At 39.1% G+C, this 26,690-nt stretch overlaps 3 protein-coding genes across 5 annotated transcripts; all 3 read right to left on the bottom strand.

The window, feature by feature from the left end:
- Positions 1 to 559: 559 nt before the first annotated feature.
- On the bottom strand, positions 560 to 11,429 carry LOC117381628 (clustered mitochondria protein homolog). Its single transcript, XM_055226698.1, is given in 31 exon segments — positions 560 to 638; positions 840 to 913; positions 1,491 to 1,625; positions 1,715 to 1,808; positions 1,941 to 2,062; positions 2,126 to 2,251; positions 2,328 to 2,408; positions 2,478 to 2,617; positions 2,982 to 3,089; positions 3,092 to 3,134; positions 3,312 to 3,396; positions 3,701 to 3,737; positions 3,740 to 3,932; positions 4,022 to 4,084; positions 4,891 to 4,976; positions 4,979 to 5,011; positions 5,014 to 5,041; positions 5,156 to 5,256; positions 5,349 to 5,450; positions 5,870 to 5,922; positions 6,056 to 6,370; positions 6,450 to 6,625; positions 6,967 to 7,185; positions 7,779 to 7,871; positions 7,948 to 8,095; positions 8,402 to 8,527; positions 8,603 to 8,757; positions 9,095 to 9,405; positions 9,516 to 9,687; positions 10,099 to 10,232; positions 10,301 to 11,429. Coding segments are annotated over 31 exon segments (4,761 nt in total).
- Positions 11,430 to 14,368: 2,939 nt separating this feature from the next.
- Positions 14,369 to 17,161, bottom strand: ccdc92bb (coiled-coil domain containing 92Bb). 2 transcript variants are annotated; one of them, XM_033978665.2, is made up of 4 exons: positions 16,908 to 17,161; positions 16,530 to 16,681; positions 15,797 to 15,844; positions 14,369 to 15,203 (listed from the first exon to the last, which is right to left on the bottom strand). In XM_033978665.2, the coding sequence occupies exons 2-4, from the start codon at positions 16,657 to 16,659 to the stop codon at positions 14,482 to 14,484; spliced, it is 900 nt and encodes a 299-aa protein (XP_033834556.1). In that variant the 5' UTR covers positions 16,660 to 16,681; positions 16,908 to 17,161; the 3' UTR covers positions 14,369 to 14,481. The 2 variants fall into 2 exon arrangements, with proteins under 2 accessions (XP_033834556.1, XP_055082767.1); XM_055226792.1 differs by having other exon boundaries at positions 16,530 to 16,705; positions 16,908 to 16,935.
- A 4,262-nt stretch (positions 17,162 to 21,423) lies between these two features.
- fbxo40.2 (F-box protein 40, tandem duplicate 2) lies at positions 21,424 to 26,497 on the bottom strand. Of its 2 annotated transcripts, XM_055226791.1 has the most exons (9): positions 26,372 to 26,497; positions 25,924 to 25,954; positions 24,848 to 25,436; positions 23,935 to 24,425; positions 23,508 to 23,687; positions 22,890 to 23,134; positions 22,239 to 22,370; positions 21,761 to 22,037; positions 21,424 to 21,692 (listed from the first exon to the last, which is right to left on the bottom strand). In XM_055226791.1, the coding sequence occupies exons 2-9, from the start codon at positions 25,924 to 25,926 to the stop codon at positions 21,480 to 21,482; spliced, it is 2,130 nt and encodes a 709-aa protein (XP_055082766.1). In that variant the 5' UTR covers positions 25,927 to 25,954; positions 26,372 to 26,497; the 3' UTR covers positions 21,424 to 21,479. The 2 variants fall into 2 exon arrangements, with proteins under 2 accessions (XP_055082766.1, XP_055082765.1); XM_055226790.1 differs by lacking the exon at positions 26,372 to 26,497 and having other exon boundaries at positions 25,924 to 26,022.
- Between the last annotated feature and the right edge of the window lie 193 nt (positions 26,498 to 26,690).

Raw genomic sequence — 26,690 nt, 5'->3', positions numbered from 1 at the left:
GTGGTGGAAAAAAGATCTGTTCAAAATAGTGATGTGTTATTTTTTTTACAAAGAACATTTTAAACTTGTGTTAGGCTCATAAATATCCAGTTATATTTGAATAAAGTTTGTAACCAGATTATTACATTTCCGATTGTGGGTTTTCTTTTCTTTTTTTACTTGATCTTATGCACATGTTGACAAATTTAAATTCCACATTATCAAACCAAAATCTTTATTAGACAGAAGACCGAATGGTATCGGCCTACAGAGGTACAGAGTACCCAAAAGTGCATTAGCAAAGGCTCACAGTCCCAACAGCGACCCCCAGTGCATATATAACAATTTAAGAATTTAGCCTCTCAATTCCACTACAAAAATGTGTCGCGTTTAATCTAACACTCCCTTAAACTGTACATGTTTGTCATGAGGTCAGCATCAAACATCAAAAACATATTTTTGACAGTTTCACTTTCTATTCCTTTTCTCTGGTGGAGTCTGACAAAAGAGACATTTATTCTGCAACCATCTAATAAGGTCAACATTGTGGTATTGTGTGCAGATGTTGAATGATTTGACTTTAGTTGTTTTCTTGCGTTACCATGTTATCTGTTTTTTCTTTATTGATCTTTGTCCTCAGATCAGCCACTTCTTTTTCACTGAAAGGGAGCACAGCAGAAAAGATTACCATTATTAACAATTTGGATATTATCCGCAAAATAATCAAAAATAAAGTGGTTAGTTAAAGGCATCTGACAGTTCATTCACACCACGAATAGCTGATAAACTGGGTCCGACATACAGGAATCCCTTATCTTCAAACTCTCTAAATACCAAAGTCAAGTGTCATAGCCACATACCTGAGAGGAACGAGAACAATGCCACAGATGAGGTTTAGTTGCTGAAGGATTGTAACTGCGTTTGGGACTGAAAGCTTAAAGCAAAGTTACATATTATTTATACATTTGTCAAATTTTCTTAAAATATTGTGCCTAAAAGCTAAAATAATCTTAAAAATATAATTACATTATTGTTTTATATTAGGGCCACAACAGTAGGGCAAATGCAAAGGAAATTGTTGATACTAATGTTGATTGTTGATACTAATTGTTGATCCGGTTCTGGAAGTAAATTTTCACGTATGTGCTAACCATGATCCATAACGTGGTTGTTTTAAGTTCAAAAAGTCAATTTAAAATGAAAGATTCTGTGAAATGCTTTAATAACTTTGCGGTTTATAAAGTTGTTGGTTACCACGTGATTAGACTTGAGCTAGTTTGCAAACTTTTAAGATTAATTATTTTTGCAAAGTCTATGGGAAAAATGAATGAGAAATTTACTTCTGGAACCAGGGGGTGGACAGTCACTGCTGACCTCCATATAAGATAACTGTAGTCTCAGTGGGTAGACATTATTATTATTTTCCGAAAAAAAAAAAAATTTTGCACAACATTATGTATTTACATTTCCCAGGAATTGACTGTTTATGTCATTGGTTGTTATGAACATACCTTTGGAGGCGTTATACAGGCACTGGGTGTTTCACAGTAGATTTGATTAAGTGCTTTCTGGAGGTTCACTGCTTGTTGAGTAAGTGTTTTCAGGTAGTTTTTGCTTTCCTTTGTCCGATCATGGTCCTCCCCAACCTAAATTGTAACATTTTAAATAGTTGGCAAAATGAGCATAAATCATAGAAAAATACTTAGGTTAGTGTATTGTTTATATAATATGTCACCTGGTTCTGATATATAGAACAGGCCTCTTTTTCATGGTGCAGAGCTGATCTGAAGTCACCTTTACTTTCTAAAAGAGTGGCAAGCAGATGATGACTGAAAAAAGAACATACAAATTTTATTTGGAGAAAAAAAAAACTTAGGACAAAAACTGATTGTGAATTAGTGGCTCAATGGTTTTAAGCTGAGATTTTGCATCTGAACATTTGTCGAGAAAGCAACAGTTACCTCTGAGCGTGTTTCAGAGACATTGCACCATAGTATTTTACAGCAAGACTTAAGGCATTTTCAAGAAACTTCTGGGAGGGCTCATACTCCATTAGTCCATGTAGCACTAAGCCCAGCATACTCTAAAACAACAATTACAAACAATATTATCAGGGATTTACAGTATCACATTTAAATAAACTCACATCTATTAATGCAACTTGTGGATGGTCTTCCCCACATACAAGTAGACAAAGGTACCGAGCACGATATAAGACCTGAAGTGAGGTAGTGAGTTGACCTCCAGCAAAACAGTACAGAGCCAGGTAGGTCTACATCACAAAACAACAGAGGATAAATGCAGTGGTCATTTAACTAAGCTAATGCTGCAACTGGTTTGAAACTTACATAATCTTGAATGGTCTGAGCATGGTCTACACCTTTGATTCTTTCACTGCTAATAACAGTCTTTTCCTGGAGGTTTATAGCCTGTCAAACATGGAAAACACAGTGAGATAATACAAATAAAAGGACAAATGTAGAAAACATATTCCTTACTTCCGTGTGGTGTCCCAGTATGTAGCTGAGTCGTCCTTGGAGGCGCAGACAGGAGCACACATCTTCATGCAGCACGCCGCAGATGCTGGTTAACAGGGTTATGGCCTGGCTGATGAAGTCATAGCCATTTTTGAGGAGACCTAAATATTGTGAATCTCGAGTCAACCAGGTTGAAATATGGTGATAAGCAGCCGCTGCTGAACTTATATTATATTCCTATATCAACCATTTGATTTTAGCCCTATCACTATGCAATTCAATAATTTAGACCTTAAATCTGAGATATATATATATATATATATATTAATATATATATATAATTATATATATATATATATATATATATATATATATATATATACATATATATACACACACATATATATATATATATAATATTTTATCTAATGTATCTAAAATACAGATATAATATACTGTAATATGGAGCAATGTATTTTTTTCCCTTTTGATTCCATTAAAAAGCCATTAAGCTTTCTGACTCACCCCTCTGTACCACCCTCTGAGCCTCCCCAATGAGTCGAGAGGCGTCTGATGAAGTTGGATTGAGATGTTTGACGATAGGAAACATGTTCATGACATCTTCTTCAACAACACTGGTCTGTGTCGAGATTCAAAGGTATAATCCTTCAAAAGCACCTATACAGAGGAAGAGATAGTACTACTTATCGATTCTGAGGGAAAGAAAATATTTATCTTCAGCTGCTAAAATAATTATTATGGATATGGGAATGTTCTTTCGATGCAGCAACCACTTTGTCTGACACATAAATGTAAATCTAAATGTTTTATGAAGACATGCATGAGATGTCTGACCTGGATCCCAGTTTGGAGGCAGATCGCTCTCAACAGAGAAACTTTCTGAAGGCTGTGCTTTTCAATGACTTCATCAACGCTGCCACTGAATATAGAGAAGACAAGAACCACAGAGTAAAACATTTCATAAATAGAGTAATATTACATGGTAGCCTGCTATATGTTAATGGGAACAGAAAATAAATTTGCCGTGTAATGCATTTTTTGTTATTCATTAGTGCACAGTTGATTAACATTTATATTTAATAATAAAAATTATCAAATCCAAATAAAATATTGAACACACAGTTTTTACTAGTCTCTTTTCTTATTTTTAGCAGTTTATGTGTTGATGATTTCAGTAAAATTAAGTCAAAGAAATGCTGAAAATACTTGTTCTGGGACCACACCTCTCTATTTGGTAGCTAAAATATTCTTGTGCATCTTCTTGATCCTGCTCCAAAGGTCACTGGGGGTCAACTTTGCCCAAACACTTCCTGAAATTCGGCTACGTCGTCTGCGACTCCTGCGTTTAGTGATGACCTCCTCGGATCTGCCTCCCGAGACTAAACATGAAGAAGAGCCAAGGAAACAGTTCAGGAAGTGAGAGACAGCAGCAGAGAGAGACGCCGGATCCACGTCCTATAGAAAACAGGACAGGTGTCATTTAAAACAATGGGCAGTGTGTTTATATGCATGTGTTCAGTGGAGTGGTGAAGTAGTTTGTGTACCTGCAGGTAGTTCCTGAATGTGTGTTTGGTACTTCTCACAATGACTTCACTGACACAAATCCTCTGTGAAACAAAAAGGCCCCAATCAATCATCAAGCACAGATTGATAGCCTCGCTTTTGCCACTCTATCTCGATCTCTTCTGTGGCTACACAAGTATAACCCATTATCGAGTGAATAAATATTGACAAGAGTAAGTGCGCTTTGAGAGTCTTGTCAAGGTTTTAAAGTACAATACAATATAAGTCATTATTATGCTGCTGTTTTCCAAATATGAAGTGAACATGGGAGCGCTTCCAGCTTCATTGACTCCCACTCCACTGACTCCAATTCACTTTCTATTGAAATACTGTCGGCCCTCGCTCTGTAACTGCTGCTGTCAGACTAATCAGGTCTTAAAATACTCATATTAACCCGGGCTACATGATCTTGGAGTTTTTATGGCTATTTTGCTGTAAGTCAAGATATGAACATGAATAACAAAGACAAATCAGGTGCCTTCTTTCCCTGAGTTGCTCCCGTTAGCGTCAGCAACAGGTTTGATTGACAGTGTTGCTGTTTGCTAAACGCGCGGTGCAGGTGGAAAAGGCCGTTACCTTCAACAGCCTGGCTCTGAATTGGCTCTTCGTTGCTTTGTTCACAATCTACATTACAAACATGGAATTCGGCTCCATATTCACCCCTATAACTGTTAGCCTTGATGAGCTTCATTTGACTGGAGTCCAACGCTATGTTTGTCACCACACTCAGTCCAATTCTTTATACAGTATCTATGCTAATGATATGACTATTATTATTCCATGAGAAATAAAAGTATGTTCAACACCAAACTGTCATGTCTATCTAAAAACAGTATTTGATTTTGTTTACCTTTATATGACTGAGTCTCACACACTCCTCCATAGAGTCAAGCTGCTCCAGGACAGTTCCCAAATACCTCACATTTATGCCATGTCGTGCAGCTCAGAGGTCAAGGTCGCCCCATCCATCACCCAGTGGGATGAGCCAGGCAATAAGTCAGCTGGGACAGGCACAGGCAAAGGGCAACACAATTACTAATACCAATGACACTACGACTAATCACAATAATACTATGAAATGTAATATATTGTTAGTTTTTGATTTAATGTCTTACCACTGTAGGGATTTGGTGAGAGAGCACAAAAGCAGCTACATCCCATAGTAACTGTCTTTGCCTCTGTAAATCTTCAGCACATTCAGGAGGGAAAGTGACATCTAAAAAAACAGGAACAATATAATTTATGCAATTTATAATTATATAAGCATGTAGTGCATTTGCAGTGGGGGGCTGTTATCTTTTCCCATACCTGGAGAACAAACATCAGGGTTGAAACGAATGTCAAAGCCGGAGTCGCTCACTGATCCCACAGACCTACATGCTTTCTGGATTACAGCTTGTGTAAGAACATCTGCAAACAAAAGTTAACTAGGTAAATGGGTCACTCTACTAAGTCACAACATGAAACCTAGTGCTTGAGATCAGTGAAATAACTATTATAGTTTTATGTCTTTATTACAATTATTCTGTTTTGCTTGTTAGTGTACCACAGCTTCAACAGCTCATTCTATGTAATAATAATAATAATAATAATAATAATAATAATAATAATGAATTAGTTTTATATAGGGCTTTCCCAGGTGCTCAAAGTCGGTTTAACATTTTGTGCATTCTTCATTCACTCCATACTCATAATCTTCTTTTAGGTTCATTCAAAACGATGTTCATGACTTACCTTCAACATTCTGTGATGAATTGTTGTTTTCCTTGAAGTTAGACAATCCCGTCATCACCTCCTGCTTTTTTTCACAATTTTCAGTTTCTTTATGCCCTTTTGATACTGCCTTGACATAAATATTATATCTGTCACAAGATAAAAGCGCCTTTGATAGTCCCACAGTGAAAAATTCAAGATACAAGAACATCACCAGTAAAGTAAGGATGCCAAAAAGACAGCAGTAAATAATCATTGAAAAAGAAAGTCCAAATCAGCTTTTCTAGTTGTGTTATACTGACCTGTGTTGGACAAATGCATGTACCATCTCTGGTCTGTGACTGGCCAGTCTGTGAGGACAATGACGTGGATATCCATATTGAACACACTCCTTTGGTATTACTTCATTGTATTTGTGCTCTGTTCCTGTCAGCTGAAAGTTAAGATCAGGGGGGAAAGCTCTCAGAAGGTCTAGGATGTAGGCACGGCCATCATTTCCAAAAATCCCTTTAGTTTCAACTCCAGAGCACAGTTCCACAGGAGAACCAGAGTGGTCCAATACAGTGTGACGTTGGATCTTCAAAGGGTGACAGGTTTTATCCAAAAGCTCTACAAACCTAAGATAAGGATTTGTCTGAAGTAAAGAGCAGCTGAATAATATATAAATATAAATACACATATGTATGTACATGTTACCTTTGGTGTGTATAGACTGTTTTCCCATAGTCATTAGATCCGTAGACAAGAGGCTGCTCCTGAGCTTTCTCCAGTAATCCTGGGACTATGGATTGCACAGTAACTCTTACCCCCCGATAGTCTATCACGGCTGTCCCAAGAGTGTGAAGACCGTTAATGTCCAGTGCTCCATAAGCCTAGAGCAAAAGAACACATTTTTATAAATTCTAACAAAATACTGACAATATTTCATAATTAACATGCAGCATTTGAGTTTGAACTTAGATTTACCACAAAGACACATGTTGATACATTAAAATATTGTGAAGTATGATTCAATGTTGCCACGGTAAAAAAAAAAAAAAAAAAAAAAAAAAAAAAAAAAAAACAACAACGTTTCCTTAGAATGTAGAGATTTTAAATGCAATCTGTTTTTTTTTTTTGTTTTTTTGTTTTTTTTGTCCACTTGGCACAACAAAAATTTTACAGACAAATTGTGTATTAGATGGAGTGTTTTGATTCTTGTTTTAGCTCATACCTGTGCCCCTCTCAGGTCTCTAAGAGCAGCAGCGTGTGCAGCAGTGTCGCCCTCTAGTGGACGGTAATGCTCTGACACGTTAAAGCCCAGGCTGAAAAACATGTTGTTCCAGATGAACATTTGTAGATGAGGGGCCTCTCCTGGATTTAAAGCCACAGTGTTACCGTCAACGACAGACTCAGCTCCTCGTGTTGCAGCTGCTGTGAAGTCAGCAATCGTCTGGGAAAAATTGTATGAAGAACATGGACTGAACACCCAACTCTAATTTCATGATTTTTAAGTTTTATAATATTATGTTAACTTGGAGGATTGTGTTGTATATAAAAGAATTGGGTTTGTCAAAAAAATATACCTAGACATTAAAATTAGTATCAAATTAGAGATCCATTTGGACAAGTATTAATGCTGACAAAACTGCATAAATAAGACAAAGTTGGACCTTTTCTGAATGTATGTATTCTGATCTGTATCAGTCTAGTACCAAACCACATGATAATATCACCATTATTTTTATTGGATTACATTCAATTGATGTTTGTTTGTTCACACCCATGCTACAGTTTAAAAAAAAAAAAGATTTTAGCTAAGCCCTGATGAAGACTATGTGATGTTAAAACATGTTGGCTTTGACCAAATAAATAAAGACCTTTTAGTTACATTTTTCCTTGTGGGACTCTTTCTTTTCTGGAGCGCTTGGATTTAGTTTTTTTTTTCTATGTCTTTCATTGTGGAATAAAAAATAGTAGGTTAGCATATCAAGCATTTTCCTGTTCAAAATTAAGATTGAAATTTAAAAGTGATTGTAATTTTACCTTGAAAATGCTCTTCTCTCTTAGGATTCGTTCGTGTAAAGAATTTTTTGGGAGCTCTCTGGATCCCTGCAGCTCCTCGTTCCAGTCTCGATTCTACACAACACAAAACAGAAAGACTGACAGTGATGGCAGGAGCACTATACCTTTATGATGGAATGATTTATTTAACCTGTCCAGCAGTGAGGTCATCCAGTCCCATGTGGCTGCTGTGTGTCTCCTCTGCTCTGATGCCGTCCAGTCTATGGTCTGCTAAAGGAGCGATCCAGGTGTATGTCTGGAATAGAGTTGGGATCCTCTCATAAGGATGCTGCTGAAGCCTAAAACATCCAAACAACATGGAGTTTAAAATCTTTTGTTTGTTAGTCATTTACACTCATGGATTGGAAAAATGACACTTGTAACTGTATCAAAGTCAACTGTGCACCAATTTATGTTTAGTATGGATAGGTCTGGTAATTACAGACATATTAACTATGAACCAGGACAGAACATCTGCATTCTGACACTTGAGTTCTTCCACAGAATTCGGTCCTGCCATTAGGCTGAATATGAATCTATTCACTTTTAAAATGTGAAGAAACATGCATGTACATTTTTTTTTGTCTTTATAAATTATTCCTCACCTTTTCTTCTGCAAAGTTATGAAGTTTTTCCTGAATCCAGGGCTGATCTGGCTCAACAGCTCCACCAGAGAGTGGCACAGAACTGTGGGAACTACAGGTTTGGGGTTGAAATGGAAGGCAGTAGATCTGCAATAGTACCAACTGATAAACTGTATGTGCATGTATAAAATGAGGAAGTATATAATGTAACTAAGCACATACTGGTTGATGTAAAAACCCCGGGTTGCTGCGGTGATGTTGAGCTCTCTGTTTTCAATAGTCAGAACATTCAGATAGAGCAGGTCTCCATGCATCTTCCTGTTTCCCGGAGGAGGGTTCCAGCTGCTCATAGTCAACACTTGAACACACTGTGGTGGCTTTCAAACACAAAGTCCAACAACTATTGAACTGTTAATCAAATATTTGTGACAAGTTTAAAATATAACCACACAACATCAACAGCAAAACAGTGACTATGTTTACTGGGGAATTAAATTATGTTTGAAATGTACCCCAATATGGTTGTGACTCTATTATTGGCAGAGTTTTTTTAATTCATAAGAACAAGGTGGAAACCATGACTGGATTGCTAATAGTAGCCTAGTTTCATTGAGGGTTACATTACAACAAAAACATTGCTGCTATCCATATTTTTCTTGTGATTTACTAATATTTTTGTGCAGTCCTTGTATCAAAAATTATGAAATGACCTACCTTCAAGTCATCTCTGTCTGGTAGCATGGGGGTAAGTGGTCTGTCTTTGCATCCAGGGAGGACATATTCAGGAGGCATACAAAACCTCCCTTGGTCTCTGCTTTCAACATCTGTGACAAATGCTAATGGTTGATAATGAGTATAATTATAATCATTTTAATTGGATTTACCTTTGTCCTTTTGGGTGATAAAGTTTGCGAAAGAAACAGAGCATCCTTTTTGTCCATTGTAGGCTTCTGTTTGGTCCAGACTTCTGAGGAGATTTCTAACATGCCTGAGATGGAGACGAGCATCCCAGACAGTGTATGGCCCTGTTATGTAGAGTGGAAAAAGTCTAATTATAACATACACAACTATTAAAAAAAGAAAAGAAAAGAAACAGAAAGAGAAAGAGAAAAAAACAATAAACAAAACCCACTACCTTCCACTACTTTGATGACTTCTCCCTCTTGTAGACTCTGGATGGACTTTAGCTCTGCCAGACTGTCCAGCACAGCGCCCCCCAGCTGCAGAGAGAAGCATGTGCGATGGCAGGTGAGCTCATGATCCATCAAAACCTGATGAAGCTCAGCAACCAGCATCTGCCCAGAGACCTGCAAATTTAAATTAAGTTTGGATAAAGGTGCAAGGCATTCATGACAAATTTTAATGTAAAGTAACAATTTTGTTCTACAATTTATTTTCAATTGTGCTCGTTAAGATCTGTGAAATCTATAATTGTTTTTCCAAATTAGTTTATTTGACTTATACAGAAATTGTACAAAATGTATGTTACATCACAAATAGTAAGACAGTAAAAAAGAATTCTGCACAACCTCCTTTTGTAATAAAATGTAACGAAAACACCACATCAACACTCTCCATCCTGGCCATCTTTACACATCATGAAGGCCAGACAAGATAAAAAATAAATAAATAAATAAGTATAATCTATTAATCCATCCACCTTTTTTATTCACATTTATTACTTTCTATTCTGGTATTTTACTCTCACAATGAAGCACCTGTATTTCAAAGATGTCTGCTCCCGGAGGCTGGATTTTTACAGTGAAGTTCATCTCCTGTAAATCCATTATTTCTTCTATATTTTCTTCAGTCATTTCTTCAGTCTGCTCCTCTTCAGTTTGAGAAAGAGGTGCTGTTGAACAAGATTCAAACAACTGTTTATTTACACATTTACAATGAAAAATGAAATAACACATTTACCTTTAAACTGAGGTGTTTCTAGAAATAAAGTGTCAACCAGAAACAGGGTCATCTGCTTTGCTCTGGAGAGACTCACATTTTCAGCATAAAGAAGAGCAGTGTCTAAATCCGTTACAAGTGGCGCACCGCTCTCCTCACACTCCTTTTGAATAGATGTTTCAACAGATTTACCTTCTTTGCTAAATGTGCACTCCTCGATTTGATCATGAGAGCCCAATGTCTCTTGTGTATCCTTTATGGACAAACTCTTTTCTACACACTCAGGATCATTATTAGTGACAATTATATCTAAAAGCTCTTCATCAGAGCAGTCCAGTTTCTCACACTTAACCTCAATATCACTTTCTACCTCAAAGTTGCTCTTCTCTTCTACAAAATGTCCACTTTGCTCCACTATAAGCTCTGTGTTATTTAGTATCCGCAAAGTATTACTTGACTTAGTAGGAAAACCATTATCACTACAGCTTACAGTTATTTCCTCTTGAGTATTTATAATCTTGCTGTTTTCCTTGTCTTGGGTTCCCTGTATATTTATTTCTACTGGAAGTTGAATTACTTCTACATCAGTAGCTGCATCTTCGAAATGTTTTGTCGTTTCTTTGTGCTCTTCTAAACAATCCAAGAGAAAATTAGTTTCAGTCGATTTTTCTTTTTCTTCATCTTGTTTTTTGGGACTTTCCAGTAGTGTTTCAGTTTGAGTCTCAACTTCTACCTGTGTGTGAATTTGTCCAGATTTTAAAATGTGTGTCCCATTTTCAGTTTGAGTTTCCACCTCGGAGTATAACGTTCTACACAAAGTATCCTCTCTTCGGTCTCCTCCTTGTTCCTCTTCTTCCTCAGACACCAACAGACAAACCATAGGCTCTACCACAGCTGCATCTGTCCCTAAATTACTACTCAATATCAAATCAGGAAACAGGAAATGCTCAGGTTCGAGAGCTTGGTTGGTCAGATCAGCGGATAACGTCAACATGTCGTCCTCTGTGTCGTCAGGGAGACTTGGGGAGTTAGACCTGGTTTCTTCATCGCTGGAGAGTAAAGGAGATCTCTCAGCCGCAGATGGAGCTAAAGCATCTGGACATGTGAAGTAGTTGGAGAGAAAGTGGCAGCACTGGACTACATTTCCCATAATGCCTACACAAAAATACAATACAGGCAATTAAGAGAATGACCGACCATCTGAAGCTAAAGGCATGGATGGGCCCGGTTAAAACTTAGTACATGATGCGACAGTGCATTTTTGTGCCCTTAGTTAGACAAGACGCTTCACCCACTTTGCCTAATGTGGTGTCTGAGTAAGTGATTGGTGGTGGTGGAGAGGCAGATGGTGCAGAAGTGGGCAGCTGTGGCTAAAAGAACTTCTGTTAGTTGTAAAAATTTATTTCACAATACCTTCTAACTTAATGCAACAATTTTGTCCAATTTGGTGTTACTGTTGAGTAGTAACAAGTACTTACTTACTAGACCTTCTTTGTCGCAGTAAATATACTATTTTAACAGGTATAATCACCAAAAATCTCATGTTCTGGAAACTAAAATATATTGTCTTAGCATAAGTTAACAGTAGGCCAAATTATTAAAAATGACAGATGTTTGACGAGTTTGAATCAGGGTAGACAAGGCAAATATATTATGTGCAGGTGTATAATATTACAAACAAATCTAAGCCAAGTAATCACTGTCAGCGCCACATACAGTAGTAATATCACATACATGTGCACTGAGGCAGTGGACTGGTCCTCCATACCTTTCTGTAGGAGTGCTCTCTGTAAACTGTCTCCTCTAGGCCTTTCTGATGTTTATTTGGCTGCACTGGGCTTCCCCGGGCGGGTTTCCTCTGGACCAGGAGTCCGTCCGTCCTTGTTCGGTCCCGTGTGTCTGCCCTTCAGGTGAACATAGGCAAGAGAGCAGCAGTAACTTCTTTTCCAAGTCCAGAAGGGGGCGACCTTACTTCTGTTTGTGATGCAACTTCCTGTAGTCGGACAGCACTTCTAATTAAACACAAACTATCCCACTGAATTAGAATGAGAAAAAATAAACAACATATAATTGGAGTGCATAAACTAAATGTCTTGTCCAGTGATTTGATGTGCTCTTTTAAACACGTGAGCCCTGAGTTTTACATCCTCCAGGTTGCCATGGCAGCACTGCGGTGGACATCAAAGATTCTGAGCACGGTCTCCAGGAGCATGATGGGAACGATCAGGACGGGACGTTTGGAGACAAGTTTGGCGTCAGTCTCTTTTATTGTGATTAAATGTGGCTACACTAACACTAAAGGCGGCAGACAGTCGTCAGTAGACAGGCTGTCCAGCCACAGTACAGGATATCAGATGTATCAGATATAACTGAATGTAAGCTAAAAGCTCTGTTGGATGAATAAAGTGATAAGCTTAGACATCCTACTGCCTAATCTAATATCCAAAATCCTTTCTGCGAAATATGCCAGTGGTATTGAGATGTTTAGTCAGGTTTTCAATCAGCCAGGTGACCAGTTCACAAACAACTGTCGTACAAATCGTGTAAATGATGTTTGACTGATGGATAAGCCCACACAGCATCTTCATAGTTAAAATAATTATAAACTACTTGACTTGTAGTACAACACTAGTCATAGCACAATAGTTTGAATATCATCAAATAATGCATTTTATTAGGCCTGGACTAAATAATTTGGGCCAAAGCACTAATTACTTAGCCCATTTGTCCTATATTTATATAATTAACACCCAATAATACAATTAAGACAAAACACAATTGTCCATCTGCCATTATGAGGCACATTGCATGAATTTAATAAAGTGCAAATCATACAAAATGTCACTAAGCCGTCTACAGTGGATTTGAAGCCTGGACACAGTAGTGCAGTGACAAGCAGAGGAGGGCCACAGCCTTTAACAGAGGCCTCTCATTGGGACTGGCAGCTACAATAAAGCTGTGTCCAACTCCTGAACCTTTGTCCCAAGAACTCAGTCCAACAGTGAGGCCCTGTTCTAAACACAAGAAAAGTAAGGAGCCCCTTTAGTATTCATGACCGCACTTCCCACAAACAACTTCAGCTGCATCTTCACCCAATTATTTGTGTTGACAATCATTTGGACAAGTACAATACATTTTCAATTGCAACCTCAGTGAAACAAAGAATTTCTTACATAGTCTATTTGAAGTGGCATACAGTAGCCTTCTTATACACCGTCCTCCACATAAATATTACTTAGTATGTAACACTGGGATATGGGATGGAATGAATATATATATATATATATATATATATATATATATATATATATATATATATATATATATATATATATATATATATATATATATGATTGTTATAGTCGCACTTACATGTTAGTACAAATGTTAGTAGTTCTGTTAGTTGATGTACACTATCACATTTAATTTAATTAAACTAAACATATATGTAAACATTTCAAACTACTTGAGTTATATAATTTCTAGTATGCAATGCACTATCATTGTTTCATTGTTTTCATATGGTACTTGTGTTTGTTGATGTGCATTTGTGTGTGCTAACCATCTTTTGATAGCTCATTAGCTCACTTTTGTAAACCACATTAAATGTTGTTTAAAAGAGGTTCTTATCTGGTTAAACAAGACAAAACAATCTGCCCTACATAAAAGAAATTTTACATCCTTTTTCACATACTGTTAATACTTTCTTGCCCTACAATGGTTAATTATTTTGAGGCACAACAGCTTAACAGTTTTGGTTGGTTAATTAGCTCCTAATTGAAAAATATAGCTATGTGTAAGCGCGGGAAATGTGAGCATTTAAAATAAAATTGTGATCTTGATCTTGAATCAAGAGAGGATTCCTTTCTTCTGCAGTCCTGTGCTCAATTTCTAAGAAGCTGTAAGCTTTATTTCTCTTGAAAGGGAATATAAAGCTGCAGTTGTTTGCAGGCACAAAGAAGATTCAAATATTAGCTTCTTGTCACATTGCCCACCCTTAATCATATGTATTGCAATATATTTTTTACTTCAGTCATTTCTAGGTAAATAATATTTTCTGTATGCCATTTCAAACACAGTCAACACTCACTTGGCACCACAGTTACATCTCTCCCATTTCCATTATTTTCTATAATATCTTTTCAGGGGCATTTGGTGCTGGTTTTGTCAATGGAAGACCTTTTCTAACCCAATGATAACATTCACAGGGCAGTCTCTCCCTCCCCTGCACCCATGTCCACTCTGCTATGGATCCCTCCTTCATCTATATCTTCCCATTCATCATCCAGCTGATCACTTTCCTGCTCTCTGATTGGTCGGTTCAGTCGCAGCATCCGGTACCTTAGAGGAACCAGGAAGAGGGCAGGGTCAGGCATGGGGAGGGGTCTTTGGGGAGATGTGACCCTCTCCCGTGGGACACAGGCTCGGACCCGCTCTTCTCTGATGCTCAATCTACTGCGCTGGACTCTGAGCTCTGATTGGCCAGGGGACTCAGGAGGAGGCGGAGATAAGAGCCAATCAGAGCTGTCATCTTCATAATCATCATTATCATCATCTTCTTCTTCATCTTCTTCTTGTTCTATATCCTGTTGGTCTTTGGCTGTTTCATCTGTCTCTTCGCCCCCACCCTCCTCGCCCTGTTTTTGTTGAAATAGTTTTAACCTGGCGCTATGAAGCTCCCGACAGAGACTAGACGTAGCTGAATCTTGTCGCTGGAGCTCCCTGTTCATCAGTGTAATCTTATGGCTTCTGCGTTTCAGTTCCTCCAAAAAACATCTCTCCTCTTCCCTGAGGCTTCGTCCCAGTGCGGACACTCGGGCCCGTCCAGCGCGCAGCTTGCCGCGGGCCGCCAGTGTCATACAGTGTTGGTCCTCCAGGAGGTGCTGTACTGCCTCACAACGTGCCGCCAGTTCTGCCTCCTCCTCTGGAAAACAGCAACAAGCAAACGTTTCAATAAAATCTGGGATCTTGGTACATATTTGTGATGATACTATAAGCAAACAATTTAAAGCTATTATCATGAACTATTGTAATAAAAAACTGCCTAAATGCAATGTTTTGTTGCAGTAAAATGCTAAAAGTAGCAGATACTTGGCAGCAGGTCCTTTACTATACCATGAGCTGAGTAAGAAAACAAAATCTTAATTTGAATTTCCATCATTAATTTTTCATCTTTGTCTTTGGGAGTCAAACCATCTGCCTCCATGCATGCAGGATTTCCAAAATGGACACAAGTAAATAGGCTATAGTGAAATTCAGTGGCAACACAGTGACATGGAAAAAATACTGCAAATTTTGCACTAGGCATTTCAAACAATGGCTCTGAATCTGATTGTTTCTATATTTACTTGTGTGTTTGCATTTGTTGTATTTCTTTGTCTTCGAATCTGTTGTATCAGCGTAACCTTAGCCCAGATTTGATCTAAATGAAAGGCAATCTCATCTGTGACAATGACCAGAAAAAAATGTCTGTAGGATATATGTATACTTCCTCTTTTCTCTGATATAATTAGATACCTGCAGGGTTTCTGTCGGGAAACCTAGAGTCCAGCTCACAGCCCAACTCTGCAAAAGCAAAGAGAAACAATATAAAATACAGTATTTAAAAATTAGTGAGGGTTTTAACTATTGTGAATGCTCTCACAATTGTAAAAAAAAAAAAAAAAAAAAAAAAAAAAAAAACAACTCGTAAAATATGTCATAGACATTATAATTACATAAATAATACATAATATGAATAAGAAAACTGTCAATGATAAATATGCAGGCAAGTAAAGTAAAACAAGCAGCTTTATGATTGTTTTGGCTCCAGGACATTGTGTGTAATGGATTTTTTTATAGTTATCCTACTGCATATGATGCCATAAAGACCACACTGAAAATACTATTTAACATTGGGTTCACGTGTCATAAAGAATTTTGGGGGTCCTCTGGCAAGAAAGCTCACATGAGGCTCTTTGATGAGGCTAATAATGGGCCCTTAAGACCCTGGATACAGACCCTTTTGTCCCCCAGTGTCAAGTGACTTGGGGTCAACCTTTGAGACCCATTTGTATGGGATTGTTGAACTGTGCACTGAGCTAAGTGCTGGATCGTAAATAACATTATTAGCCTATAACTTGCCTTTTTGCCAGCACTGCATTCATATCGGCTGTCTCAGCACGGGCCATTCAGAGGCAGTAATACCACATTGATTTGCACTGCACAATGGCTGCTGCTCTACCACAGCAGCATTAGTAAACACACTGACCATGGCAGCGTCTCTTCAGGTTCGTTATCTCCACGTGCAGCCCGGTCAACATGACCCGGTGCTCCTGCTTCAGGAAGGCGATGCCCCGCTCCACACTGGCCACCTGCTGCTCCAGTCTGCCCGTGGCCATGGCTCTGCGCTCTCACAACAACCTGCACAAATATGAATACGAGCAGCTACAGGGGCATGAGAGGAAGCGCTGGACAAGAATGAACAAGATACAGGGCGAGCTTTGCAATTAGGTTATCAATGTAAGAGCTGATGGATGCGCAATAAAATCACTCGTCATCTTCAATAATATCGCTGTTATCTTGCTCATATAAGTGTAATCCATCCCCTGGTTCTACATTAGCTCTGTGTGCAGTGACAGTGGCCTACCCTGAGACTGAAGCGGTGTCCTGCCTCCAGCGCCTCTCATGGATGTTTCGCTCTGATGGCTCTGTCCTTGATGCAGCGGAAAACAAAAGCCCGCTGCGAAACGGCTGCAGACGACGCGGTATCTTCGGATGCAAAAGAGATTGTACGGCAGCTTTGTTTTTGTTTTGCACAAGACAATTTACGCTGCTGACGGTACAAATCACCTCTTTGTAACCTTCTGATGGTACTTGCCTCTGCAGCGTCCACAGCAGCTGCTCTGTGCCACAGAGCGCGGGGGCGGGGCTCCAGGGCGCACTGAAACCTGTCAGCTGATTATTAGGATTTTAGGTTAAAGGGACAGTGGTGGGGTTTTTATGCGCCTATAGTTCAGTACTTAGGCCCCAACAGCAGAAGACCTGTTAGTATCATAAGGCCTTGCAAAGCACTGCTGCCTAAGAGCACATCAGGGACCCCCACCAGGACTAATGAGTGCTTTCCGAAAAGATATCATTTATTATAGAGGCCTATTAAAATGCGAACATTGAGCATCGGAATAGACTTTCTTTCTTCTGCTGCTGCTTCTTCTTGTTTTGTTTTGGGGTTGTTTTTTTGTTTTTTCTTCACATAAATTAGTTCAATATTTAAAATTGCGCTTTTTCTCTGGCAATTTCCAGTTTTCGATGATAAATATAATGGCGCAGCAACACTGTTTACAAAGACTGTATGTAAATGTAGTAACTTAGTACTGATTTGCTACTTCTGTTATTACAAAGCAGTACTACTCACCTGTACAGGGCGCTGTTACAGCACATGTGTGTGTCATGGATAAGAGGCTGATACAGAAGAAGTGACTGTTATTGATCCATGGAGGATGTCCACGTGGAGAAACTCCAGACTGAGTGACGGATAATGTAATGTACTCATGAACCCGGTCTCTCCACGTTAAAAATAATAATAATAATAATAATACATTTTATTTGTTAGGCGCCTTTCAAGGCTCTCAAGGTCGCCGTACACATATACACACATACACAATACAAATAGAACAATGTAAAATGATTAAAAATACATTTAAAAACAAATATAGATTAAAAGACAGAGCAGTTATGGTCAGAGAGGTCAGGATGAGAAGGCCTTTCTAAACAGATAAGTTTTGAGTTTAGATTTGAAGTGTGGGAGTGAGTGTGTGTTGCGGAGGTCGTGAGGGAGGGAGTTCCAGAGCTGACATAGTGACAAGACGGGCAGGAGGGACAGTGAGGTGCAGGGAAGAGGAGGAGCGGAGGGAGCGGGCGGGTGTGGAGATGTGAATGAGGTCAGACAGGTATGGAGGGGCGAGGTTGTGGAGAGCTTTGTATGTGAGGAGTATGATTTTGTAGTGTATGTGGTGCGTGATGGGGAGCCAGTGGAGCTGTTGCAGGACAGGTGTGATGTGGTGATGGGAGGGTGTGTGTGTGATAATGCGGGCAGCTGAGTTTTGGACCAGTTGGAGTTTATGGAGTGATTTCTGTGGGAGTCCGAACAAAAGAGAATTGCAATAATCAATACGAGAAGTGACCAGGCTGGATGAGGATGGCGGTGGTGTGTGGGGTGAGTGAGGGACGGAGGCGGTGGATGTTTCTGATGTGGAAATAGGCGGACCGGGTGATGTTGTTGATATGGGAGGTGAAGGAAAGTGTACTGTCGAGGATGACACCCAGACTCTTTACCTGAGGGGAGGGGGAGATAGAGGAGCCATCAATAGATACGGAAAAAGGATTTATTTTGCTAAGGGTGGATTTGGTGCCGATGAGTAGGAGTTCTGTTTTATTGCCGTTAAGTTTGAGGAAGTTTGAGGTGAACCAGGTTTGTATTTCTGTGAGGCAGGCAGTCAGGGAAGAGGGTGGAAGTGTAGAGTTGGGTTTACTGGAAATGTAGAGCTGGGTGTCATCCGCGTAACAGTGAAAGTGAATGTGGTGTTTTCTAAAGATGGAACCAAGGGGGAGAAGATAGATTAGAAAGAGCAGAGGACCGAGGACAGAACCCTGAGGAACACCTGATGTGACAGGGAAGGGGTGTGAGGTGAATGACTTGAGCTGAATAAACTGAGAGCGATCTGAGAGGTAGGAGTGGAACCAGGAGAGGGGAGTACCAGAGACACCAATGGAGGAAAGTCTGTCAAGGAGGATGGAGTGTGAAATGGTGTCAAATGCTGCACTGAGATCTAGCAGGAGGAGGATGGAGAGTGAACCAGAGTCAGCAGAGAGGAGGAGGTCGTTTGTGATTTTCAAAAGGGCAGTTTCAGTGCTATGGAGGGGACGGAAGCCAGATTGAAATTGTTCGTAGATGTTATTGGAGGAAAGATGAGTGTGGAGGTGGGCAGCAACTGTTTTCTCGAGGAGTTTGGAAATGAAGGGTAGGTTTGAAATGGGACGAAAGTTATTGAGGTCAGAGGGATCAGAACCGGGTTTTTTGAGTATCGGAGTGACGGCAGCAGTTTTGAGGGTGGAGGGAACAGTACCGGAGGTGAGAGAGGAGTGAATGATTTCAGTTATGAGGGGGGACAGTGCACGGATGGAGGTTTTGATGAGGACAGTAGGGAGAGGGTCTAGTTGACAGGTGGAGGATTTGGAGTTCCGAATGAAAGTAGAGATTTGGGTGACAGAGGGCAGGGTGAAAGAAGAAAGCAGGTGCATTGGGGGGATGAAACAGGTGGGTTTGAAACAGAGGGGTTGAGTTGCTGATGAATCAGTTGAATTTTGGTGGTGAAGAAAGCAGCCAGGTTATTGCAAAATTCTGAGGAATAGAGGTGAGGTGGAAGTGAGTCCGGGGGTTTTGTGATCTGTGAGAGGAGTGAGAATAGTGTTTTTGAGTTTCCTTCATGTGAACTGATTAAATTTGAGTAGTATGTGGATCTTGCTGTGGATATGGATTGTTTGTAATGGAGGATGTGTGAGATGAACATGTCTTTGTGTATGGTGAGTCCAGTTTTCCTGTAGAGTCTCTCCAGTCTGCGGCCTTGTGTTTGATCCAAGATTACTAAGCCTTTGTATTTCTTCTACTCCACCAACATAACAAACACTACCACACAAAACTGCATTAGAGTATAGGAACAACGCCAAAAAATGTGCTCATAAAGTCATGAGACACAGACTAGATCATGACAAGACACGTAAAACTTTTACGGCAATTCCGTCCTCAGATGGCTCAACTGTCAGCCATATTGTAATAACATTTTCTAAGCAAAGATCATACTCTCACGAACTCCTCCTAGGACATTCACCTGAACACGCTCAAATTTGGTGGAGCATCAAAAGTTATACACATTTTTTCTACAAGTTTTATAGTTTCTGAGTGACAAAGCCACAAAAATTGCCACAAAATTTAGAAATTTGGGATTTTTACAAACCGCTCTCATTTGCACAAACTCACATTTCAGTAAAATTTGAATTGGTGGTTAAACTCCCTGCCCTAAAGCTATTTAATGTGAAATAATAATAATTTGACACATTAATGCTCCTTACAAATTGAAATAAAATTGAATATGAGGAGAAAAAACTTTTATTTTTCAAAATGTTCTGAAATTTTGCTCAAAATAACACTTTGGCATCCTGATCAGTGCCGTGCCATTTTTTTTTAAATGTGCCACATCAATTTATTATTATAATTTTTTTAATGGCACCATAGCGCTCCCTATGAAATTCAAAACAAGAAAATATATTACGCGGTTGTTAAGCAAACGACACGAAGTCTCCCATTTCTGATTGATCATGTGACTTGGCACCAAAGGCGTCATTTCCTGTCCTTGTACTTTAACGAACTCGTCCTTTTTGACCTGGCGTCACCAGAATCATTCTGTATCATCAGACAACTGTGACATTGAAAGTTGTTAAAAGCTTTTTAAAAGACTGAACAGTGTTGTCGTGCCAGATTTCTGGTTCATTGTTATGGCTGGTCAAACTTCGATGAGTGATAATTCGCACATATTTTTGCAGATTTCACTCAAACTCTAATTGCTGGTGGAAACCACGGCCCGTAACAGATTGACCTAAGAAAATCTATTTTATGGAACAATAATATTTTCCTTTTCACTAGACATACAAAATTTGGTACACATACTCGTGACATTGTCTCGATCATTAGAGTCAGTGATGACCAGACCCATCTCCCATCATGTTACCGGGGTAAATAAGCCAAATATCAGACAAAAACTTTGGCATAGCCAAACCAAATTCAGTACACATATGCAACATGGCAATAGGAACAAAAATACACTGAGACTACGAGTGCTGTGAGTCCTCTGGGTGGCAGTGGGCAAGGGCTGATTATTGTGTCTGTATTTATTTTTATTGTTTTATTGTTGATACATGTTGGTCTATTGTCATTTCATTGTATGAATGTGTTATCATTTTTTAATGTATCCACACTTCAGAGCTCATGTGTAATGTAAACCAGACTGAAGAAAAAAAGTAAAACATGTTTCATTAATTTGCACTTTATTATTAATTCAATATTATATGGCACAATACTAGTAGAGAAACAGCAGTAAGGCATGGGACATTTAAAAACTAAATCCCTATGATTCATACAAGCAAAAGTCCACAGAGTGTAGACTTTTTATAATTTCTTATTGGTTTTGGTGAAGTGATCGACCAGAGTTAGTTTTTGTGTGCTGTTTTTTTGTTTTGTGCTCAGGCTGGGCAAAAGGACACGGGCGCTGTGAACGTGCTGCTCATAAAATGGACAGACTTTTAGATGTGATGAGATTGGAGAAATTTCTGAAAAGTGCCAAGAATCCACTTTTGAAAAGAGGTAACTGAACTCCCAAACCTACAGGACACAGACATTAGGAACGGATTTATAATCGACTTTTTAAATCATATTTTGGTAATACTCACAGGTTTTGCCCTCCACTGGCTCTTTCCTCGTGAGCGGCTTGTCCTCTCCCAGCGCAGGTTGATTATGCCCCTGTCCTGCAGCTGAGAGGAGCACACCTGCCTCATGAGGCGGGACACCAGGGCGAGCTGAGACAGAGACAGACTGTCCAGGAAACTGGCCACGTGACACAGCACCTCATAGGGCAGGGAGCTCAGAGGATCCTCTGCTGCAGTTTCAGAGTCGTCCCATAGAGGGCAAACAGCAGCAGGGCGGAGATTAAAAGTCTTGAGCTTCTGGCTAATAATGGGGCAGAGACAAAATTGTAATGTTAAACTATAATTATATCTGAATACAGAATAAACTAAATTGATCATGCTAATATTTATATTTATATATTTATACTTGAAAGCTTTAAAATTACACCAAACATTTTCACTTGCCCATATATTGTGCATCACATCATTTTAGGGACGTTATACATTCAGTTGTTATTCTTACTTGAAGGTAACAGTAGCTTTGTGTGTTGATGGCTGAAACCTCCGGCAGCTGAAAGTACATCCCAGATAAGACAAAGGACATCTCTGCTCGAACCAACCGCTGAGCCCAGTCTGGATATCACAGTGGACATTTCTATGAAAAAAGATAATCAATCAAACACTACTGTAACAATACGCACATAAAGGCAACCTATCGTTGCATGTGCCACTGGAATATATTTGTCAAAAACAATTATATCCTAAAGTTTCTGTTGGAAACAGGGAATTTGGGCCTGATTTGAGTGAGGTTCAAATTGTGAGATTTTAAAAGCATAGCCCAGAACAGGAGCCTCTGTGTGGTACTGGTGTATTGGTGTTGGTTTTTATTGATGTAAGAAATATGGATTCACACTCAGAAAGGTCATTTTAAATAAGTGTATTTTGTAATTTTTCATTTTCATTATCTTATGTTAATCCAAAGCAGTTATTTAGATTTTATGTAAATATACCTAAAATATATACATGAAAATACCATATTTAAATAAAATAAATGACATAGAAATGAAGTACATTACATTTTTATGAAGGAAGACACTGTGAATCTAAAATTAAACCTATACAAGTGAAGACATGTTCATAATATTTAGACTGATTGATATATATTCACAGATACCTGACATGAGTGGGGTATTCTCTGCGGTGGAAAATGTGTCCACAGACAAACGCGAAGGCACTCGCTCGGTTGTTTCGACTGTTCACGGACTCGGCCTGAAGCTGCAGGTGAAGTGTGCTGGGTCGATCCGTGTCTGTTATGACATCAGACAGTTTGGTCTTTGACGTGAATGGAGCCGAGCGGAAAGAAAAAGTCTGTGTGCCCTCGTCAACAAAGAGTCCGTCTGCAGCCTTCAACTCACATATCTAGAAAAGTAAATCACACAACAGATAAAGGTGCAGATTTAAGCTATTTATTTCCATTGACAAATTCAGAGAGTTTGATTAGTTTATCTTTTACAGATAAAAAATGCCACAAGTTCCATCCATCAATGCATACGTTTTGTAAAGTAAAGTATTAATAATGAGGAGTATAATAAAGACTTAAAATCAATCAACGGTCCAAGAGTTTGAGTTTGTTTTTTTATTGACCTCCCTGCAAGAGGCATTATGTGATCATGGTATACTACTCGTCTAATGATTAGTTTTGCAGCCACATGAGACCTTAGAGCAAGTAGAAGACAAACTGTATGTGTATTTGCCTATGTATACTTTACCAGCACATTTATTTATCTTATACCTTGTGGCCCATGACCTCCTTCTCGGCGTATCCCAGTAGTGTGAGTTTGGCCTCGTCGCTGAACCACTGGTCCTCAGAGGAGCCTAGGTCTGAGGTGTCCGTCTCTCGAGTCTCAGTTGGAACTCGAGCAGAAGTGTCGTACAAATGAACTCTGCTTCTGTAGTGATAACTGTCTGGAACCTGAGAGGGAGGGGGGAGAGTTACAAGAGTAGCAAAAAACTTCTTCATCAAGTTTGAAAAAAATACATATTTTCAGGTTCTTAACTGTTCCACAGCCCTCTAAACTTTACAAGTTGCATGTCTATTGTTCTATGGTACAAATAGTAATTATTGTGTGCATAAACAGTTAATTACAAAATCATTTCTTCTTTTAGTAATCCTAACATTTATTTCTGTCACTAGAAGGGCTTTAACAAAAAATTCATACCTTGAAAGAGCGAAGTGTCTGGACTGGAATAGGCTCCAGACTGCCATAAACAAAGTCCCTCTCTCTCGGAGTACAGGCCTCAATTTGTCCAAATGCCATCAGCATCCGTCCATGGTGCACTATGTACATGTTAAACTCCTGAGGAGTCAGCTCCTTCCCCAGTCTTTCCAACACCCCCTGCTGCCACGGGGCATGTCCTGTTTTACTAGTGTCCACTTCAGGAGCCTCAGCAGCAGCTCCATGTTTCTCTGTATCCTTTGGCTCATTTTTTACACCTGTAGTTTGAGTTTTATCCTCTTCCTTCTCTCCCGTTTTGTCTTTCTGTGTTGGCTCGTCTTGTTTTGACTCAGCCACGGTGCATGCCCCTCGCTCCATCCCAAACATCATGTCCATAATGCTGTGCTTCTCTTTCATGAGGCTCAACATCTGGCTCCGGGACATATTCACTGGTTCCTCTACAATGACAGGTTTACTCACAGAGGCAGGCGCTGCTGTAGGAGGTGTGAGAAATAAATAATTAATTAATGAAAATAGTCATGTATGCAATTAAAGCATATATATATATATATATATATATATATATATATATATATATATATATATATATATATTACTACAAGCTCTAGTCAGCTCGTTTTGTCACTGTATCCTTGAAGAATACTTATGTGTGTGTGTGTGTGTGTGGTCTTTGTGGTTGGCACCGATTTGCCACATTTCATTGAGCTAACCCAAGTGCATACGAACAAACTCATTATCATTTGGTAACATAACATACATTTTTAAATCAACAATAAAAAAAAAAATGTATATGAAGACTAATTTAATAACAGAAGCAAATTAATTAAGGAAGTATAGTTGAGAGAATAGTTTATAGTTTAGTTTATAAAATATGATACGGCTAGTAAAACCTCACTTTGCACTTCCTCAGCCTCTCCGTTCAGAGTCCCTCCTACTGCGCTCTCCTCTTTCTCCTCCTCTTTCTCCTCCTCTTTTTCCTCCACCTCCTCCTCCTCCTCCTGCTCCATCAGTTCTGGGTACAGAGGCTTCATCTTAAGTCGTGAATATAAATCTGACTGATCCACCAACGCCAAACTGACATCCAGCGCCTCTTCATGCTGCTCACTTCTCTCCTTCAACAGATTTTCTTGTAAAGCCAAAAAACTGTTTGGGTTTGTTTCATCTACAGGCCACCTCAGCCACTCCATGGAGCAGGAGATCACACTGGCGGGACAGTACTGGAGGTGCTCTGCCCTGGACGAGCGGGGCATCTGGAGGGAACAGCCGAACGCAGCATTGATACATGGGACACGGACATTGGGACAGAGCAGCAGGTGGTCCTCCTCTTTGCACAGGTGGAAGAGCGCCCCACACAGGAGGCGACAGGTACTGAGTGGACAGCAGACAGAGGGCTCGACCCGGGCTCTGCAGCGCCGTGTGTAGCAGGAGTCGCAGTGGGTGTGGCCTCCTTTGTGACGGTCACGGGACGAGCGGGAACGGGAACTCTGAGGGATTCAAGAGGGTTTGATTTAGGGCTCTGCAAGTAACTGCATTTTAATTGTGATTACAAATATTGCTCTTTTTTTTTTTTTTGGAATACAACAAAAAAGCCCATTTAAAGCATGAGTACTCTTTAAAACATGAATCACTAAAATTTACAGTGAGTCTATTTTTTATTTATTTATTTTTTCTTTATTTAATGCAAGACATACAAACATAGTGACCATACACATACAATAGGGACAAGTGGTGGTAAGACATACAAGACATCTCAAGACTTATAACAACAACAACAACAACAACAACAACAACAACAACAACAACAACAACAACAACAACAACAATAATAATAATAATAATAATAATAATAATAGTGAGTCTATTTTTAACAGTACAAACATAATGAACTATGTATCTTTAATATATGTAATACAATGTAGACCCAGTGTCTCAAAAGATGATGAATGAAAGAGTGTAAAACATGCTGCTCACCATAGCTGAAGGAGTTAGACTTCAGTAATTGCTGCAAAATTGAAAACAAACACTGTCAAACACAACAGTCAAATATTTAATGCATTTAACACTTTCCGCCTCAGTCGTGTGTGATGTAGTTTATGTTTATAGCAAACAACTTCTATTCTGAGATGGATCAATTTATATAGGCTTTGGACTGGAACAAAAGACACGACTGATGTGCACATATATTGACAATAAGCAGTGATTTTTACTTGCAACACTTATTTCAGTATTCTAAACATGAGCTCCACTGACCTATATTTCCATTGCAGTTTGTTTATAGATAGTGATAAACAGTCTAAAGGCCTTTAACATGGCCACTCAGGTATATAAGATAAGCCTTTTGCATTGTATTTAGTTGTTACTCACACAAAATTCTCCAAATAATTATATTTCAAAGTAAAGTTGTAAAGACAGTCCTTACCCAAGTGCAAGCCAGTGTATTCAATCCCTGGAGCTCTGAAGAGGATGGTTAAAATTAGCCAAGACTCTCCAAGATGAAAGACTTCCCCATGTGCAAAAACACTTAAGCTATAGCAAAAAAAAAAAAAAAAAACAGCTGTAAAATATTTCTCAAAAAAGTGAAAGTACAAAAAGGGCTTGTCTATGACCTGTCAGCTAAACAAAATGACTGGTATCGTTAAATCCGTCTGATGTAAGTGTCCTGGGCTCGTAACCCTAGCCATGTTGGAGAGCACCTGTGTGACATTTCATGGTCAGTCCTATTTTTAACTAACACACAT

This window comes from Periophthalmus magnuspinnatus, chromosome 14 (genome assembly GCF_009829125.3).
Source record: "Periophthalmus magnuspinnatus isolate fPerMag1 chromosome 14, fPerMag1.2.pri, whole genome shotgun sequence".
NCBI classification, from domain to species: domain Eukaryota; kingdom Metazoa; phylum Chordata; class Actinopteri; order Gobiiformes; family Gobiidae; genus Periophthalmus; species Periophthalmus magnuspinnatus.
The sequence above is the reverse complement of the archived record's forward strand: the minus strand, read 5'-3'. Positions and strand labels throughout refer to the sequence as shown.